A 20,158-nucleotide genomic window follows, 5' to 3' on the forward strand; every position below is an offset into this window, starting at 1 on the left:
ACGCACACACCGTAATGTGTACACATGCTCCCGCTGCCTTGGGTCACATTGCTGCAGAACAGTTTTGTTTTTGTTTTTTTCTGAGCTGAGCTTTTTATGCAGCTGGCTTGGCCTGCTGGGGTTTTGTGCGTGTTTATGTGCATAGTGTGTGTGTGTGTGTGTGTGTGTGTGTGTGTGTGTGTGTGAACATGGACTAAGCTGGATGAGGAATAAAGCAATGTGAAGACATGCAGCTACATTTAGGTCTGGAAATATGATGTATATTTTGTGTGTGTGTGTGTCCTGGCTGTGTTTAACGTCGAGGTGTGTTTCTGCAGACTCCACAGAAATTAGAAACATATGTTGTCTGAGCTTCTCTCCTTCTGTACGTCTCTTCTTTCTGTTTGATCTGATCTTTGTAGCACCTTTTGTATTTCACCACTCTGCACTGCCACTTGCTATTTCTGTTTCTCCCTGTCTTTTCATCGCACTGAGAACACGGAGAACAAATAATGGTTCAAATGTCTGTCTTTTTTCTTTTTTTAAGAACCGTCGTGTTTACTCTGCATTTAAGTTTATGGTTCAGTCTGGCAGGTCAAAACGGTTCCTTGATCTTGGGCACTCTTTCTTCAGAGTGATATGTGATGGGGTTTTTGGACAGATAATTATTTATGAAGGATGTTGGATGCCTTCAGAATCCATACTGCTTGCTGGAGTGGAAGGCTCAGCTTGGTCAGAAGTTAGTTTCCTAAGTGTTTTTGATAACGGCCTGTGGTTTTAAACACTGCAAATCCTTTTGAGAAGCCAGTTTGATGTTTCAGAAAATGAGCTTTTGAATGTGTGGATGACTGACTGCCTGGTTTATTTGTTCATTCAACAGATGATAAAAGGTCACATCATTACCTTGGACTTTCATGTAAAGTTATTATTACTGTCATAATCCATCTGTCCTTTCAGCAGTCTATTGTCAGTTTAATTTCGCATCCTCCTCCATAAGATATTCATCCATCCATCTGTTCACTGCTGCCATGCATAAACCCATCTGTCTTTCCATCCGCACATTTTTATTTGTCCTCTCAGTGTTACCAGTTTTTCTTTTTCTGTTTGTTTCTGTTGATTTTTGCATGCTCTGGAGCTCAGTCTCAAACGAAACCTGTCCCGGAGTGCATTACCTTAAACAGAAGCATCATGATTTGTTTAAAACGTTGTCAAAAACAAATGTTAGAAACACAAAAAGGCTATCACCCTTTTTTGTGTCATCATGGCTGCTAAGGAGCATTTCGACAAAACAAAGTCCAGTTACGTTGTTGGTATTGTGCATGATTTAGCTACGATATGAGCGATGCCTCCAACATCTGCTGGCAGACTCTTGGCCAAGATGTTGCGGAATGAATCGATACTCAAACTTTTCAGCAGTGATTTCATTTCCCTATATGTGCTAAACTCTTCCCACAGTGTTCCCACACAGGTTAAAACAAATGCAGGAATTAGCTGCAAACACTGTTTGACCCTGGTATTTCTCATTTCACATATTTCCCCAAACGCTAAACAGTCTGGCTTAATTTCATCTGGTTTTCCAAGTTACAGAATTTTAATGAGTTTGTAGTTTTCCTCTGGGTGATGTCAGAGGACACTGAATCCTTGTTGTGTTAATTAAAGCTCTACACACTGATGGAGATGGGGAAAAGGAATAGCTTTGCCCAAATTCCCCATAAGGCATACTGTCAGAAAAATACACTTTTCAAGTTAATAACTTGTTTTATGTACTTAGACAGATACATATCCCTTGGTTATAAAAGACTGTCCTGAGTCCCCATTGGTCAGAAAGAGGAAATGAAATCAACTGCTCTGTTTTTCCCAAATTACCTCTTGAGAAAACAAAGTTTATCTAACGCTACTTTCAGCGCCAATGGTAGGTGTCAGTGTCTTTAATGAGAAATATTTTATATTATATATTATAAAATATATCAAGATGACATTCAACTGTCATATATGGAATATCTTAAAAGCAAAAAAAAAAAAAAAATAATACAGATGAAAGGCCAAAGCCAAAAAGCGAATAATCCGTTCATTAACTAATCCAGAGTAGTGCACTGCCACACGGGATGTTTGAGACGTCAGTGGCTATGTTGTTTTTAAAATTGCAGTTGAATATGTTTCAAATATTTGAAAGAGGAACTCCTGAGGTGTACTTGATTTATGATCTCCTGGGAGTGGTCATTTTGTATCACTTCAAAGGTAATAAATTACCTTCAAGCCACGAAAAGCGGAGAGTTGAATCAAGCTCACCACAAGTGCTGGCACTTGTTCTGATATTTGAAACTATGTTCAAGTAATGTCATCTCACACCCTGGTTCAACCTGCCATTCCCCTTCTTTTGTGTTCCTCTCCTACCCCCCCCCACCCCAAATCCAATCCATCTGTTCCTCTCCATCTCCAACTCTCCTCTTTCCGACCCAACCCCGCCTCCCCAACCCCATACTCATTCTCCATCCCTCCCTGCCCTCTTCAACAGTGTGGACGGAATGCCGAGAACTTTGACCGTTTTTTCACGCGCAACCCGCCGGTGCTGACCCCTCCCGATGAGGAAGTGATCGAGAACCTGGACCAGGACGAGTTCCAGGGATTCTCCTTTATCAACCCAGAGTTCCCAGGATCTGCTGCTATCACCACTGCTGCTGAGCAGGCTTGATTTCAGCTCACGCACAAACACGTGGACACATTCACACAAGCACGCACTCTCATTTCCTCCTTGGGAACACATTTTCACACTCACAACTAAATCAAATTCAAATATAAATTGAAAATTGTCCAGCCTGTCATAACCACAGCTTTAAACACACACATTTGTTCACACTGTGAATGACCTGGGCGAAGATAGGTGTCCTCTAAGGGGCAGTATAAAATAGGGGGGGGGGGGTTGAATAATTTGCACCTGAAATGAAATAAAGGTGAAAAACCGGGAAATTAGTAGTTAGGGAATAGTTTGACAGTTTGGAACAACTTGAAGCCACCTAACTCGGCTGAGCACGCACACTGGACACAAGCGTTACTCGGATAGCAGCGGACTTGCTACCAGCACTGATTTTATCAGACTCACCACGAACTCCTTGATGGTTTCTCGGTGCTTATCAGCCCCTGTACCTCACAGTTTGAACATAATGTTTGTGTTTACTTGACCAGATGTGATGGAAATCAGGAAATAAAGAAGTTAACAGCGACCCTTAACAAAACAGTTTCGATAATTAGAGTGCCATTGTCGAGGAATAGTCCAACTGACACAAATACAGTAAATTTACAGCCTAATTAGAGAACTTGGCAAATTTATTTGGCGCTTTTTATTGACCGCTCCAATCTCTCATCCCCCTTACACGCACACACATTCATTGTGCAGCATCAGGAGTAGTTAAGCTTTCAGCTTCTACTCTAGGGCACTCAGCACTTGATGGAGGAGCCAGGGATCAAGACAGAAACTGGCCGTTTACAAACTGGCCTTTCTACGTTCTGACGAACAACGCCCCTGCAAACAAATTTTACTTTTAAACATTAAGAGAAGTACCCAGAGAAAACTAAAAAGTGGGGTTAGAGTCGACACAGAAATGTATGTGTTCCTAACATACACATGAACATAACATTGACAAGTCATAAATCCTCCAACACACACAAATACATGGCTGGATAATTTCACATTAACCATAGCTTCAGCTTGTGACTAAACCTTTTCCCATTCCTCGCCTATTCCAGCGCATTACAAGTTAGGCCTGGCCTGTTATTCTGGTGTGCTTTTTATTCAGTATAATAATGATAATGATAATAGTTGTCTGTATGTTAAATCTTATCTTAGCTAAAACTGGAATGCTTGGCATACTATGCATGAATTTCTATATCAGTAATGGCCACAGACTTTGTCTCCCAACCACATTTCAGCATCTTATATCAGCACTCTGGCTCGTTGTTTTCAAATTAAAACATTGAGGTATTATTTTCATTGGGACAATCATGAAACATGAAACACAAGCTTTCCACGTGTACTTGCTGAAGATTAAGGTAAAATGCTGTTGGGAAATGTAGTCTATATATGGGCTTTGAGTCAGTGAAATAGATAGTTTTAGATAGAATAGAAAATACTACTTCTTACTCTGATTTTCTCTTATCTAGTATGTAAGTAATGAAAGAGACTAGCAGTCAGTGTCTTTGTGTTTTACGAAAGCATGATTCCGACACCTGGATACTTGTTTACAGCGCGAGTGTGTGTGTGTGTCTTTGTTTGTGCGCGCACATGCATATTTTATGTGTTCGAAACAAGCACTGTGTACGGAAACGTACATTTGCAGGTTATGTGTCTGTACTTCCCAGCTCCTTACCTCGCCTTGTGTTTACGTTTGGCTCTGTGGTGAATGTCAGCATCCTTCCTTTATATGAAACCGTTTCAATGTGATCCAGTTTACTTTAAACCAGCAACTCTACAAGTGGCAGAAGAGAAAAGAGGAGAAAAGATAAATGTAAAAGAGAAAAGAAAGTGTCTTTCCATGAGATTGTATTGAGTTTGAAAAAAACATTGCCTTGGATTACAACAGCAGCTCAATAATTTCACATTCCCAGTAACAACCAGTCATTAAAACTTTGAATCAGGATGGAAAAACCCTGAAGGTCCAAAGAAAGCCCAGCCCCGTGACTGTCTGTTTTCAAAAACGCAAGCTAAATACCTGAGCATATCAAAAAAAGTTAGAAAAAAGCCACCAGCTGCAGCAGATCAGCTGGCCAATATATCACTCAGCCCCACTTTTCTGATCTAGGTTTCTGGTGTGAAAGGATCTTAGGCTAAACTCACTGTGACTGTTTTTTTTTTTTCCCAAGTAGCCTTCAGCATGCACAATGAGAACTACAGCAGCAGTAAATGTTGACACAGGTTGAAGCTGGGCCTTCTGCAGCAGGACAATGTGTGTGTATATGTGTGTTTTGTCTTTTGTTTTCCCTAGCTAGCAATAATCTTGTTGACAGGAGGGAAGTAGTAGTCCTGAATCGACTTTCAGAGGACTCAGGTTGGGACTGTAATTGATTTACATACAAAGTCTATGAGGGTATGGAGTTTATGCCAGTGAGAACTGGCTCATTGTTGAATGCAGCTAACATGGTCCAGAGGTACCCGAAGTTCTTCCTCATATCACACTCCTCTTCATCACAGAGGAATGTCAGCGGAGTGTTTTTCTGGAGTTTATCACAAGTAATGGCATGACGTTTTCAAGATCTGCAGCTAATTTCTCTGGTACTGTAGGCAATGAAGTTCTTCAGGGGTCCGTTTGGTCTGACCTGATCTGACCTTGGATCTGAGTTAGACCTGATCCAAATTATAATCAGTCCAGTCAGCTCAGACTTCAGCCGCATAGGTATCTATATAACTGTATCAGTCTGAATGCAGTCATTTGTAAGAGATTCCGGCCGTTAAACAACTCTAGAGGTGGCCACTTCACGCCGGCTCTAAAGCTGCTCACCATCAAGTGAAATTGAGCCGCTGCCGCCACTCTGACTAGCTGCACATTTCCTTTTAATAGGGGTGACTGTAAAATATCCAGAGCATTTTGTCTCTTTGGCCTGACAGCATTTTGCATATTGGATCAGGTCTAATTATCCCCCAGTGTATGCAGGTCGGGTCTTTGGTACCCTTCACATCAGATCTGTTTTTTAAAAATGAATTTAAGCATTTTGCATAGCAGATTTACCATGGATCCAATTCAGATCAGGTCTGACATTGTGGAGCCAGGAAGACCTCTGCAAGGAACTATCATAAAGTTACTTTACTGAGTCACTGGTCTCCACTCACATGGCCACTGGCAAGACCTTATCATGAAGGTTAAAACCAAGCTAAAAAAAAAACAAACCAAAAAACCTCAGTACAATGATATTTTCTTTTATGTTTGAATTAGTCTCAGTTTTATTACAAGACAAACACAATCGCATGGGAGCTTGATAGCTATAGTTAGAGAAGCACCTGCGTTGTAGCCCTCTACACATTTAGAAACATTCCCAACACATGATAAAATCTAGAGTTACGAGGGGGGGGGGGGAGAGAGAGAGAGAGCGAGAGAGAGAGAGAGAGAGAGAGAAAGAAAGAAAGAGACAAAATTACAATATTTGAAGGATGCAATAGATTTTTTTGAGCCAGGATTAATGGATGGAGTAAGTTACAAATAACATCTGGATAAGGTTGGGCCAATATTTTTAATCTGGTTTCAGCAGCTTTAGTACTTTCACGTTTCATTCTGAGCTTTGAATGTGAAGGTAAATATTCACTATTGTGTTTTAATGACTTGAACAAAATGAAGCTTAGCCCAAGAACCATCATCTGTCATACCTTTAATGTTGGTGTTTATTGCAATCAATGTCCCCTGTATGTATATATATATATATATATATATATATATATATATATATATATATGTATATGTATACATACATACATACATACACACGTATACCATGTGGTCAGTATTGTAAAGGACAATAGGAATAGTGTTTTTGTTTTTGTTTCTACAATTGCTTCCTGCTAAAGAAGAAGCAAAATGAAATCTGCATGAGAAATGCTTTTGTTTCACCTTTTTTGTTATTTAGGATTTCTATATCTCTAACATATTAGGACAATTAATGTTTTCTGTGTCAGCAGTGCTTCTAAAGTGTGATCCATGCTACTGCACTATGTGTGAGACTAATGAAATATATCTAAAGAACAAAAAAAAAAAACCACAATGCTTTCCATGTGCCAAAACGTTTTCTTGTTCGTTTGTTTCTTTTTGTTTTCCAGGAAAAAACAGGCATACCTAAAATAAAGGATTGAAAATATTTTAGGGAATGTTTGCTGTTTTTGTGGTAATGTTTTCAGTAATGTTCACGGTGTAGATTTTGATGTGTGCCAGGAAATGTCTGGTGAAGGGATGCGGTTTCTCTTTATATTAGTCCCCTGTTTAGTTTTGCTTAATTCCTTCCCATCTGACACGAGCATAAAAACACACTGTTCCTGTGAATGAAGGATTAACTGATGGCGATGATTAAAGAGACTAAGGAAGGGAGAGAGAGGACAAGGTGCTGAGGAGAAAGAGAGTCATGTAATGGAGAGTGACAGTTAGGGAGGTTTCCGGGCAAATGTGAGCAAAAAAAAGGAAAAACATGAAAGGGAAGAGGAGGGAAGCAGTTCAACAATGGAGGGAGGCAGGGAGGGGGAGAATAGAGGTAGTTGGAAGGGATGATGGCGAAGAGGGAGGGATGGGAGATGACGAAGAAGCAAAGTGAGGCTCTGAAGCGAGGCAGGCGGCTACGACAGGCTGTGCATATTTCATGGCTGCCACTTATCATAAGAGCCTTTCCCTGATGGGGGAGCGTAGGTCTGATGACTTCAAGGAAATAACATGCAGAACACGGCCTATATACACACAGCACTGTTGAGCCACTCAGCCACTTCACGCCGGCTCTAAAGCTGCTCGCATCAACTGCAGTCGAGCCGCTGACGCCATTCTGACTAGCTGCACATTTCCTTTTATCAGGGGTTACTGTATCTCGCAGCATTTACCAGCCTTATTACAATGTAATGTTTAAAAGAATGGGCAATGAATGGTCTGAACTGTGACACAATGTGAGGGGAAATAAAATGACACAGAGTCCGCTGGGAGGCTAAAGGCAGGAATGTGATCACAGAAACTGGTTAAGGTTCATATTCAAGGAGGACATGAAGAGAGGAGCCACGGCAGGGAGGTTAAACTTTAATGAAGTTAGTTAAACATGTAGAAGTGACCTTTTAAGTTTTTTTTTACATTTGGATAAAAACTCGATGCTTAGGGGCCCCAATATCCCCAAAGAAATGCTGACATAACATCTGGCTCAGATGGTTTTCAAAAAGTTTTTAGTATTTATTCCAACAAGTACAAAATGGCTGGTGGCTTGAAAACTGGTCGGATACTTTCCACATTTCACACCCTGATGCTCATTTATTTCTAGCATTTCACAAACCTCATCTCCAAGCAGAGCCGGCTATTGATTTTTCAGCCAGGCCTGATTACACTGCTGTGATTACACTGAGTCAGAACCTGAGGGGGGGGGTTGCGGTTCCTGTCATCACCAACATGCAGTTTAGAGGCAGCTTAAAAAATTGATGTGTAGTTTAGTGAGTTGATACTGTCTAAACCAGAGTGGTGCTAAATTAAGTGACATTTAATTTACAGCAAGAAGCCGTAAAACTACAGCAAGGGCGGTTAACCTTGATTTATAAATGCACGTGAGCAGTGGCAACAAAGAGCCCTGGCACAGTCTGCTATCTCCGGCACTCTGACCTATGGTGATACATTTTTAGAGTGCTTCATTTTTTTTATTCCAGTATCGCCTCTACATAAACAGTCAGGCCGTCTTCTGATCAGGATCCTGCCCTTTCCTATACCCAAAAAGCCAAAAAGTCCGTGTAGTCCTAAAGGAATTGTATAAGATTCAAGAGAATGAGATGAGAAAACCAAACCACTCTTACATCTGTCCATATAAATATGAAGCTAGAGCCAGGAGGCAGCCAGCTTAGCTCAGCATAAAGGCTGTAAACAGAGGGAAGCTGCTGGCCTGAGTCTGTCCCAAAAAAAAAAAATAGAAAATTCCACCTGCCAGCCCCTTTAATGCTCAACATCTTTTACATACAGTTCCACAAACCAAAATGTTAAAGCAAGCATTGTGTTTTCCGGTCTGGAAGGAAATGACAAATTGGTGTGGAGCACCTTCAAAGTGTGTAACATCACAGGTTTGTTTTGCTCTCATTTTCACTTTATTGAGCTGGTCCTGTTAAAAACAATGTTGATGCCCTTCTATTCACAGGAAACAGCCATTTAGCTAGACAATTAGGAGGCAAACTGAAAGAACATCCAGGATCAATATGGACCGTCAGACGATTCATATCCCACCACTCAAATCTCAGCAAACAGCTCAGGAGTCAGTATCATCTTGACCTTGAATATGGAACAAACTATATTCAGTTCACTGCTCTTCAGCCCGACTTGTCGTTTCTTGATATTATAGTGTTGGAAAAGAAAGATTCCCTGGTGCTTTGGAGCCCACAACCTGAACACATCTAAACCCTGTTGCAGCTTTGAAGACAAACTCCACTTCCCTCTGTGCTGACTGTAAACTGAAACTGCAGTGCAGCTGTATTTTATGCAAATGCATTATAACGGCAATTCATACTCCTGTGTAACAGTGAGTTCCAGCACATAAGCTGTATAAAGTTTGTATGGAGTGGATGTAATAGCCAGTGTACACAGTAAGCTGCAGCAGTGCTGGAGTGCGTGTGATAATTAATTCCAAATGTTGCGGCCCCCAAATTAAAGCCAGTGGCTTCAGCACAAAGCATGCTGCGCTTATCAGCCCAAAACAGGTCAGCGTTCGATACTGCCTTTCATTCACCCTCCTCTCCTCATCACCTCCCCTTTCCACTGTGCCTCCCACTCGCCGCATCCTCGGCTCACATCGGCTCGTCTCCTGCTAATCCTCTCGTTACTGAAAAGAGATGGGGCGAGAGAGGGAGAGACTAAATTAAAGAGTCAGAGTCATGTTTCTCTGTTAAAACCGCTGCCTCTGGAACACTGTGATGTTTAAAAAAAAAAAAAAATGTGCGTCTTTGCCCTGATGCTATTGTAAATTCTGCGCTACTGATCTACACCAAGGGCCACTGATATTTATCTCCTCCCCTGTCCTTTACTGGATCGGTCTCTCTTCTTTTCCCCCTCTCTCCTTGTCTCTGTTTCTCTGCCTCACAGCATTAACTGCAATTGAAGCGTGCTGAGCTGGAACACATTATGAACTGGCCTACATGGCTGCCGGCTGTGTGTGTCTGTGTGCGTGCATGTATGTGAATGACCTTACATGTGCATGTTTGCTAAATAACCACGTGCACAGTCTTTGGCAGCGTACACAGTTGATTTCCAAGCTCTGATAAACTGTCTTCACGGCAAAAGTCTTTCTTGATCTTGAAGTTGAATGATGTGTAGATTCAAACTACACTCGTCAACACTTCCACAATGAACCCACTCAGGCGATTTTAACCGACCGCATGATGCTGACGAGACTTCTTGTATTGTTGTGTTGAATGAAGAATTGAAAGGAAAAACGGACGATCAGATTGTTGTTCTGTCCTGAAGTCGCCCTGTGCGGCTGTTTCTCTGTCTGACCGGAACACATACCTAAATCCAGAAGAGCAGGACTGAATCATCAGTGTCACGCTGACAATCCAGGACCTCAGTGGGTTCTTCCTGCTTTCCCCTTTTCAGCCTAACTATTTAATCGGACATGCTAATGACTGAGGAGACTGATGCATGCTATGTTACATCCATCTCTTCCTAGAGGACAAAAAAAAAAAAAAGACACAACCCTTCATGCTCTCTTACTGCCCAGTGAAAACCTCTTTGTTACTTTGAGAAATCCAAAGCCTGACAGCTTTACAGCTCCTAATCTGTGATTAGACGATTGCATGTTCTTGGTGTGGGTTTATTGAATGATCAGTTTTTATCTTCTCAGGACTGTGGGTGGGACGGATTTCCATTTCACTGTCTTATTAGCTTTGTTGTACCTGTTGTGGTAAATCGTTATTGCTTCACTGAATCCAGTGACTTCACTCAATTCTGATATAGCTCCGCCCACCTTCAAGATGAGTCCAATCGAAAAAGATTTGTCAAACAGGAAAAACATCATTCCGTTTAAAATAGGCTTCAGGCCAAAAAAGCCATCTTAATCCACACATAAGTTCGTGCAAATCACTTCCGAATGCACATTTCAGGCATGTTTGTTTTCTGACATGGGAAGTGGGCAGCCAGGAGTGAAGGCGTCTGAGAGGAGGCACTGTAGTGGATATCATGCCCAGAACGTGAGGTGGATCTTGGCCAGCGGTGGCAGGTGTGTACCTGCAGATGGAGGGAGCACCTCTCAATCCACGGGAGAGTTGGCAGAAGGTAGGAGGTCTTCAAAGCTCTCCTGTCCCTGGAAGTCTCTCTCGTTGGTGTTTCTGACTCCGTCCCCACCAGCTAGTGCGAACAGAAATTTCTGTGATTTAAGAGCTCACAATCAACTATCTACCCTGAGAAGTGTTGGACAAAAATTATAATCAATGTCCGATTTCACAGCGTCTGCTCTTCTTTAATCTTTTTCTTTCTCTCTTTCCTTCCTCCTCCTCGTGCTGTGACTTCGACTTTGTGGCTTCAGCTATCTATGTTTTCTAACCATAAATGGTCAGACTCTTTACTTTGTGAAATGATTTGTGAAATCCCTCGTTTCCTTTTACTGTCATTTTACATCAAATATTTATGGTTGTGGATTTTAGGAGATTTCCCCTTGTGTGTATTTCTCGGTGGCTGCTGCTGAGTGATGTGAATATTGATGTGACCAGCTTTTACTATCTTCATTTCCTACTGTCCCTCTCTATCTATCTATAATCCAATCAATTCTAGTTCTACTCATAGCTCATCAGTCACATTCCTTCTTAATACCAATCTAGGCCTACATGGTGAGTATGGTTTTATTTTGTTGTCTTTTCTTGAAAGTCATAGGTCCTATATTTAATAATGCTATGCATTACAGTTTTTATCAATTGCTTTGGCACATCTTTCAAATCACTCTTAATTCTGTCTAAACTCTAAGTGCAAGTGTCATAGCAGCTCTAAAACTCCTTTACTACTTACTACTATTACAATTGCATGCTTGCAAAACGTATTTACGTCATTTCACATTTTAAACCTAGATAACGTGTCAGTTCATTGGCCGGGGCCGCTGAAATGAAAAGTTATTTTGTGATAATTTGACCTGTGTTGTTTTTACGATGTGAAAGCTATACAGTGCTGTGTTACTCTACATTTTGTCACCCCTCTTTATTGTACTAAATTGTACTGTTTTTTTCTTGTTGAATGCGATTGTACATTGCACTGGGGGTTTTACAACATATATATGCATATATATCCTTGGTTTAGTTGATTGTGATTCCTTGTCCATCACCCTCACCTAAGAAGTCTTTTGCCAGCAGCAGACATCACATACACTCAACGTGTCACAGATATTCATAGCATATACATGCTGATTACTGAATGGGTCATTTTGCCTGTGATGCCTCAAAGGGATGAAAGAACGGTTAGAAGGTGTGAAGAGTTTGACACTTTAATTGAGAATCAACTCTAAGCAGCTTTGCTCCCAGCTCAGTTTGCTTGAATGAAAGACAAAGATTTCAGAGATTTGAGCTTGTTTTGAAAAATGTCTTTTCCTGTTCAAGAACTGAGTCAAAGCGAATGAAAAAAGCTAAAAAACAAAAGCACAAGCCTTTTTGTGTTTTGTGTCATTCTGCAAGTCTCCAGCAAACAGTGTGTTCATGAGAATCTTAAAATATGCTCTAAGGTATGGGAACAAACAGGAACAGGAGAGAGACTCAGAATTCAGCATGTGAATTAAAAACCCTGTGAATGAGCAGAGCGTGTGAAAGAGTAGACATTAAAATATGATTCCACTTCCTAATAAATTCTGTTACTGCCTCATTTAATACTTACTTCCTAATTACATTTCAGAAATAGCACCTTTTGATATGTGTGTGTTTTAGCAGAATTCCAGCCGTTCCCTTTTACTGCATCTAATTCCCCACTAACTTACATACATGCCTCCATCCTTACCACCTCTTTCTCTGAGCCAAGCAGTGCACTGTGGAGAGAAACACTCCATTACCGCAGACAGACACACAACTGTAACACAACTGTGACGTCAGAAGACAGTACAGTCACTTATATTCATTTCCTGGACAATTTCACCTTCATCCTAAATAATCTTTTCCCAACTTGAAAATGTGACATAACCTTAAAAGTTTAACGTATCCGCGGCGATGGGAGTCGAGTATTTGGTGTGTACGTCGTGTTTCGCAGTGTCCTGGGTTTGACTCCATTCCACGGGCCTATGCTTCATGTCACCGCCTCCTCTCAGCCTCGCTTTCTCAAGTGCCCAAAAAAAAAAAAAAACTTTAAAAGAATTTCCAGTATGGGGTCTTACTTTTGTCCACACAAGTGTCTGTGTAAACAGATTTAGGTACCAACAACGTGAGTAATGTAATGCCTGGGCCACACACACAGGCTGAGACAGAAGGTTTCCCACCTTCAGCACAGTGTCATGGTTGCTACTTTCCTGTACTTCAGTCCCCCATGTCCATCTCTCCCCAGTCTTGGTTTACAGTATGTCCCTTTCTCTCATCCGTCTGCCTCAGTGACTCTCCTCTGCTCCTCCTCTACTTTATCTCTCTGCTGGTTTTGATACCGTTCTCACTCTCTCTTTGTCTTTATTTCCACAAATGTTTTTTTCTATATCCAAACAATTTCTCCTCACCTGGAATTACTCTTGCTGGTAATATGGTAATACTTTCGGCATGTTGCCAATTACAATCATTATTTCACATTATTTCATGTGTGGAACTTATACAAATAGTACAAACAAAACCAAGAGAGAGCCAGGAAGGGTCTCTGTCTTTGTTTCTGTTGCTTTCTGTAGGAATCCAAAGGCTAGCACCAGCAATACAGACATGATATACACAACTGTCTGATTGTTTCAAATTAAAAATCAAAATTCATGCTTACAGTTTGAGCAGGTCTACTAAAAAATGTTGGACAGCAGTTTGGACATGTGGATAGGAAAAGGCTTATTGCTGAGCCATAAAAGTCGGAGTCTTGCATCCTCCCCATTATTTTATATATGAAAAAATGCCTTTCTCTTAGTTGGAGAGATTGGGCCCTCAAAGAGAAAATCCAAATTGCCCGAAATTGATGCCAAGTCATTCAAAGGCAGTGTAAAATAATAGTTTGACATTTTTGAAAAATCACCGTTGCTGCCTTGCCAACAGTCCAAATTAAAGAGGAGTTGTGCTTTCATGCAGGAGAGAGTAAACTATGACGCACCTAACAGTAACGCTTTCTCTTCTCTCCTCCTTTCCAATCCATCCCATTCTCCCTTCCATTTTATCCACTCCCATTTAAAATCTCTTAACTGCACCTGCAGAGGAGCCGTCGGGACACCTGCAACTTTGACAAGGAATTCACCAAAATGCCCGTGGACTTGACGCCAACAGACAAGCTTGTCATCATGAACCTGGACCAGGACGATTTCCTGGGCTTCTCCTACACCAACCCTGAATATGTGGCTCCCCCAAACTAACATACTCCGGGTTTCACACTGATGGACTGGCAGGAAAACTGGTAGAGTAGATGGGAAACACTAACTAACACTAAAATTGCGATTATTTTGTGTGTGTTCTCTAAATGTCTGAACTCCATTTGGCCATTGGGGTTTCGTCCAATACTTCAGCACAAGAAAGGTATCGCGGCACTAAACTTGCACAAAACAAGGGATACCAAAGATCTTGAAGTATTGTCACAACAACATAACGGTAAAAGTAAAAAGGACAAATTCCACATGGCTCTGTCTTCTTATTCTTATTCTTATTCAATCATCTGGACAGTTTAAATTCTGCTAAAAATCCTTCTACAAACCTTTTACATGTCTTATTATTCTTAAGTGAAATCTTGTGATACTCACAACCCTGTCTCCTGGAAATAAGTGCTTATTTTGTAAGAAACATAACCGCAGGCTGGATTATGTTTAGACTCAATGTGGATGCTCTTTTTGTGACTGAAGTATTTATTAGTATCAGCAGAGCCACCAGGTTAAGCATATGAATGTCACAGAGCGAGTTTCACACGCGCAGACCCATCTGTGATTTGGTTTCGGCAGCAAAAGCCCTTTGTTTAGTTAAAGTGAGGCGAAAGACTGGTCGCTGCTCAACAAAAACAAAAGAAGCGTCTCATCTCATTTTCACAGACAGACCATAACTTCAACTGTACAGTTCAACAATATTTAAGTCACAATTCGATTTGCTGGTTTGGGAGAAAATGAATGTCAACGTTTTACTGAGATTTTTAGCGCATTAACAGCATATCCTTGTTCCAGTCACAGAATAAACTATTATGTTTATGTATGTGGTCACAGTTTAGTTGTATCTAACCATCATTTCCAGGGCTCAGGTTTGGTTCTCTGTTGGTTTTCTAGCTGTGTCGCTTTTCTACAATGATTCTGACCTAACTACGATTTACTGGAATCCTATGAAACTTCGTGAAACAATTAGGTAATTGACAAAAACGAGCTCCGGCCTCTGGCTCAGTGGGGTGTGAGATGCCTTGCGCAATTGAAAAGGCCGCTATTGATGAACAAAGTTGAAAGGATCAGTCTAAATTTTTTGGCACCATGCAACTATTTATATATATGAACACTGGATTTTAGGTCTTGTGTGAACTAAATAGGAAAATGCTTTATTTTTATTAGCATACCATAGTGTTAGCCATATTTTAATCCTTTTATTGCCATGACTTTGTACAAGTGTATAGGTTTTATATATAAATGTATCGACTTCTTAGAGCTAACAAACTCAACCTGCGATTGTAGTATAAGACATTTATATTGCAGCCATTTTTATGAAGGAAGCGGAGACGTGAGCGTGCAGGCTTAAGAAGCACTGCCTACCAATTCATTTTGTGTGACTTGACCATTGTTGCCTGTTTCAACCAACCCTGTTCACTGTTGTGAGTTGCACCGTGGAAGTGCTGACAGACTCTCAGACTGTGCATCTCACACTGGGCCATCACAGAGGAATATGCCTAATGAGCAAACTTCACAGCCTGTCAAACATTTTTGTCCTTCTTTTTCTTCTCCTGGCTCTTTTCCGTCGTTTTCCTACCTTCCGCCCATCCTGCTGTTCCCTCTTATTTTTTTTATTTATTTTTTTGCTTTGCTTCTGACAGGGCCTCACTGGGAGCCTGGTATGTTGTCGTGTCGCAGGGTTGGCAATGTGGCAGTCACCAGTGGAGCCGGCACACAGACACACATGCAAATGTGCATACAGAGAATGAGGACTTGCCCCCACATGAGCAATTTCACAATGCTGCTTATGTCAATTACTTAGTTTGCACATCCTTCCACTATTCCACGTGCGTGTGGATAGGTTGATTAGATCTGCAACAATGTACATAAGCATATGTGCATGTGTTGACAAATTGTTAGTGTTAGGGTAAGTGTGTGTGTGTGTGTCATTGTTAAAGCCAATTATTTCAAATTCAGCTCAAACACAGTAAATTTGCCTTCCAGCTCCAAACCACATTACATCAGCTATAATGCCAACTAGCCTCATGTACTGTAAACACACACACACACAGTAATATAGTCCACTCCACAGCTGAGGGTTGGAATTATTAAATGAAGCATAACAAGGCGGACAATGACTGTGAAATGTTCACTCCTGGAGGCACACAAGACATATACTGTAGGTCCATTACACAGGCCTAGATTTAACTTTTTCTTTCATCTGCACAAACAGCACCCTCATGTCTACTATATGCAGTATATGTTGACATACTGGATATATTTAGAATTAAGTACACACAAACACAGAAGGTTTGAGACATTTAACTGGGTCGAACTCTGTGGTCCTGTTATTTTTTGATTAGATATTGTGATGTGTACAATGCGTTGAAAAATGAAAATAAAGATTAGAAAAATAACTAGTGTTGGCCTTTCACAGAAATATATATTGTTCAGGTCAAGGGTTTAAATATCTCCTAATGTTAGTCACGCCTTCTGTTGACATCTGCTGTTGGGAATCCAAGACCCTGAAGCCTTTAATAGCACTCGACAGCTGTTTCCACCTGTGTGTGTGTGTGTGTGTGTGTGTGTGTGTGTGTGTGAGAGAGAGCGAAAGACAGAGAGAGAGACTGAGTGTGTCAGTGTGTACTCAATTTAAGATATGTTAAATACTGTGCAATTTATAAGAAGACTCTCTTTCAATCATATAAGACATCTCTCTGTTAATGCTGCCTGAATCCTCTATCACTCCACGAAGCAACACTAACATGGCATGAAAAGTGTGACATGTCAACAGTAAAACCCCGTTTTTTTTCTCAGTGTTTTTAGATCCTGCATCATAATCATCAGCCAGTAGATATGATTATCTTTGATGTTTAAATTCCAGATCTGGACTGTAAGGAATTATACTATGCATGCAAGTGATGATCTCTCTTTCTGTTTCATATCTTGCTCCATATGATATGGATTTATCTTATATTAAGTGTTGATCGATGGACTGGTGTTTGATAAAGTAATAACTTTAATAGAGATAAATAAGGTTTATTTAAAAAAAAGTACATCATGTCATTGTTAACAATTTATGAAACATTACGCAAAGGGCACATTCTGCTTCATTTGTACAAAAGCAAATATTTTTCAAGTCTACAGTATAGGGGCAAAAGTCTTCCATTTCCATAGTTGCATTTGTACTAAAAATGTAATTCATATGTTTAGCGGTAACAATGATATGTTGCAATAGAAACTGGAATGTAACTTATCTGTTAGACGATCCACCGTGCCAGCATGGGCAGGTTCTGAAGGGTGGAAAGTATTGGCCTTGAAGTGGACAGTGTCCCCCTTTTTCCCTCCTTTCCTTCCATCTGACCTTTTCTTTAATCTTGCCTTTCCATCTCTCATTTTATTTTTTTCTTCTGACCTTTCCGTCTCCTTCTTCTTCTCCCACTCAGTGTCCTTGTATTCTTTTTTCATTCCTCATGACCTTTACCCCAACTCAATAGGCCTTCTTTGGTCCCCTTTTCTTTTCTCCACTCATCTCCCCTTCTCCTGTCCCCACATTTATATTGTCCATTTTAATCTTCCGTTATGAATGATCACATCTCTGACTTCATTTCCTTCCTAATCCTCCCTTGAGCATTCTACTTGACAAAATCAGAAACCTGATGAGCTGTAATACAAGCAAACATTTTACGGCTTCTTCGAATTTATTCCAGCTTTTAATTTCAGCCTGGCTTACATGTGAAACAACAGGTAGTTTCCGAATAATCAGAAGTTACAATTTCTACCTACCAAAAGCACTGAAAATACTACAAAAAGAAAAGTAAGAATGTGTTTTGTGAGATAGTTTACTCATAAGAAAATGTGTATTGTGATGTTTTTGGTTGTAGAATAATAAATCATGTTGAAATATCACATACTGCCTTGTCTTCAGTCCGATGTGTTTATGAACTGATTCGTGTTTTTTTCTTATTTGAAGTTTTATCATCCAAATTGCTCTGGTAGATAAAAAAAAAAAACAAAAAAACTTCAATACACTTTGGGTCCCTCCATTTTTTTCGTAAATCTGTAAATTTTAGATGTACAGTTAAAAATTATTTTCTGGTTTTAGTGAAGCTGTTTAAACTAAGGGAGGGGGCGGGGGGGGACAATTACACCAACACCACCAGCACATTTCAATTAAATTTACTGGCGTATATATCTCCACTTAATTAACACCACCTTATACAAGGTAATCAGCTCCTGTTGTATTTTTTGTTTACCTTCAAGTCGAATTTCATAATATACTCTTAAATCTTCAAATTGTTGATGCAAAAGTATCGTCCAGTTTTCCCTCAGGCCGTGGTCAGTGGCCTGTTTATTAAACACAATATATGTGTGCAGCTTGCAGGAATGGAGAGTGATGAAGTTCCTGTTAATGATGTGCTCTACGTTGATGAAGTGTAAATCGTTATTTTTTTATGCATTCTCTTCCTTTGGCAGGTTGCCATCGCTCTTTACACTAAGGCACAGACACACACACACAGCATGGGCATGCTTCATGTGTCTCTGTGGTCATAACAATGATAATCAGACGTCTCATAATGACAATATCAATATAATCGTCTGCCACGGAGAGCACAGGATCAGTTGGAGGGAAAGAGGGAGTGAAATCAAATTTAGACCGAATATGCGGATGGAAACGAGAAAGCCATAACAGGGGAAAAAGACAGGAAATGGAGAAGTGATAGAAGCACAGCAGGTTGCTAATATACTGTTGTATTCGCTCTCCTGCACACCTGGCGTATACACACACATTACCACAGTGTAACACACTGACGCACACTTTTCTCGTACCTTTTGAGAACACAGAGAACTGGGCAAATTCAAACATTATGAGCAGTGCTGGCAAATAGCTTTCCAAATAAACAGAAATCACGTGTACATGCATAAACACACACACTCTTAGCACAAATTGTATACAAAATAAGTTATTTGCGTTAGAGTACATTGCAGATGAAGGTGCCTGTGCTCTTTCTCTACTGTTGACAATAACTTATATGACTTGTTAGATTGGTCATTGAAGCTCCTCCTCAGAAGTGTAAAAAGTTGGGCTTGTGCCCAGATTTATCATATTAAAGGTTTTGCTGCATCTTAGTTTACTTGACTGCCAGAGACAGGTCTCAGGTTTTATCTTGGGCTTAATATAATGTCATAGTCAGCTGCTGGATAACTTAATGCTAAGGGGCAAATTAACCTTGCTATTTGCAGGAGGCATTCTTTCAGGCTGTCTGTCCATCAGTCCCATTCAACATGATATCTCAGGAACAGTGTAAGGGAAATCTGGACTGCACCCGGACTCACGTATGATCAGATTTTAGCTGGCAAATGTTAAAGATCATTGACCTTGCAAAACAAGTTTTTGGCCATGAATCAAAACTGATAATACACTTATTAATTTGATTTTTTTTTTTTTTTTTTGTGTATACTACATATTTCTGCACATTTTGCATTTCAAGATTGTTGTCGTTGTTGTTGTTGTAATTGTTACTATTATCATTATTATTATATTGCATAATTGAACTGTCCTGGTTGGTACAGGAACACAGCAAAATGATCATTCTGTGTAACTAGTAGCTGTTTAGTTAGTTAGGTGACTAATTTAGTATCATCATTAACACCTTGTGTCCATTGAAAACATTGACATTTTTATTCAAGTTATTTTACCAACCAGAACCTCAAAAGTAAATGAGCAGGTTGTTAAATATGGTTTAAGATCCATGTCACATATCTCATGGTAATGGTCACTGAAGTGTAAACGTCAATGTAACACACCACCACTGATGCTCCTAAATGTAAGGTACCGATCGTACAACAACACTAAACATGCTACTATGGCATGAGGAACATTTTTTTTTTTTTCCGGGGGGGGGGGGGGCCTGATGTGCTATTATCGTCGTCAAGGGGTTGGTTCAGCAAACACTTTGATTTAGATATAGTATCCCTGGCTCCAGTGTTTGTGGGGCATCACACTGATTAT

The 20,158-nt window shown here is 40.3% G+C and overlaps 1 protein-coding gene across 3 annotated transcripts in view; it reads left to right on the forward strand.

The window, feature by feature from the left end:
- The window catches only part of prkcbb (protein kinase C, beta b), a 78,830-nt gene extending 60,796 nt beyond the window's left edge, over window positions 1-18,034 (forward strand). The window contains exons 17-18 of one of the 3 annotated variants that reach the window (XM_029509183.1): window positions 2,495-2,629; window positions 13,947-14,141. In XM_029509183.1, coding sequence (XP_029365043.1) covers window positions 2,495-2,629; window positions 13,947-13,988 — 177 coding nt within the window. In that variant the 3' untranslated portion in view covers window positions 13,989-14,141. Of the gene's footprint in view, window positions 1-2,494; window positions 6,775-13,946 lie in introns of those variants that run through there. The other 2 variants (XM_029509184.1, XM_029509182.1) reach the window with 2 other exon arrangements.
- The last annotated feature ends 2,124 nt before the right edge of the window (window positions 18,035-20,158 follow it).

This window comes from Echeneis naucrates, chromosome 8 (genome assembly GCF_900963305.1).
Source record: "Echeneis naucrates chromosome 8, fEcheNa1.1, whole genome shotgun sequence".
NCBI lineage: Eukaryota > Metazoa > Chordata > Actinopteri > Carangiformes > Echeneidae > Echeneis > Echeneis naucrates.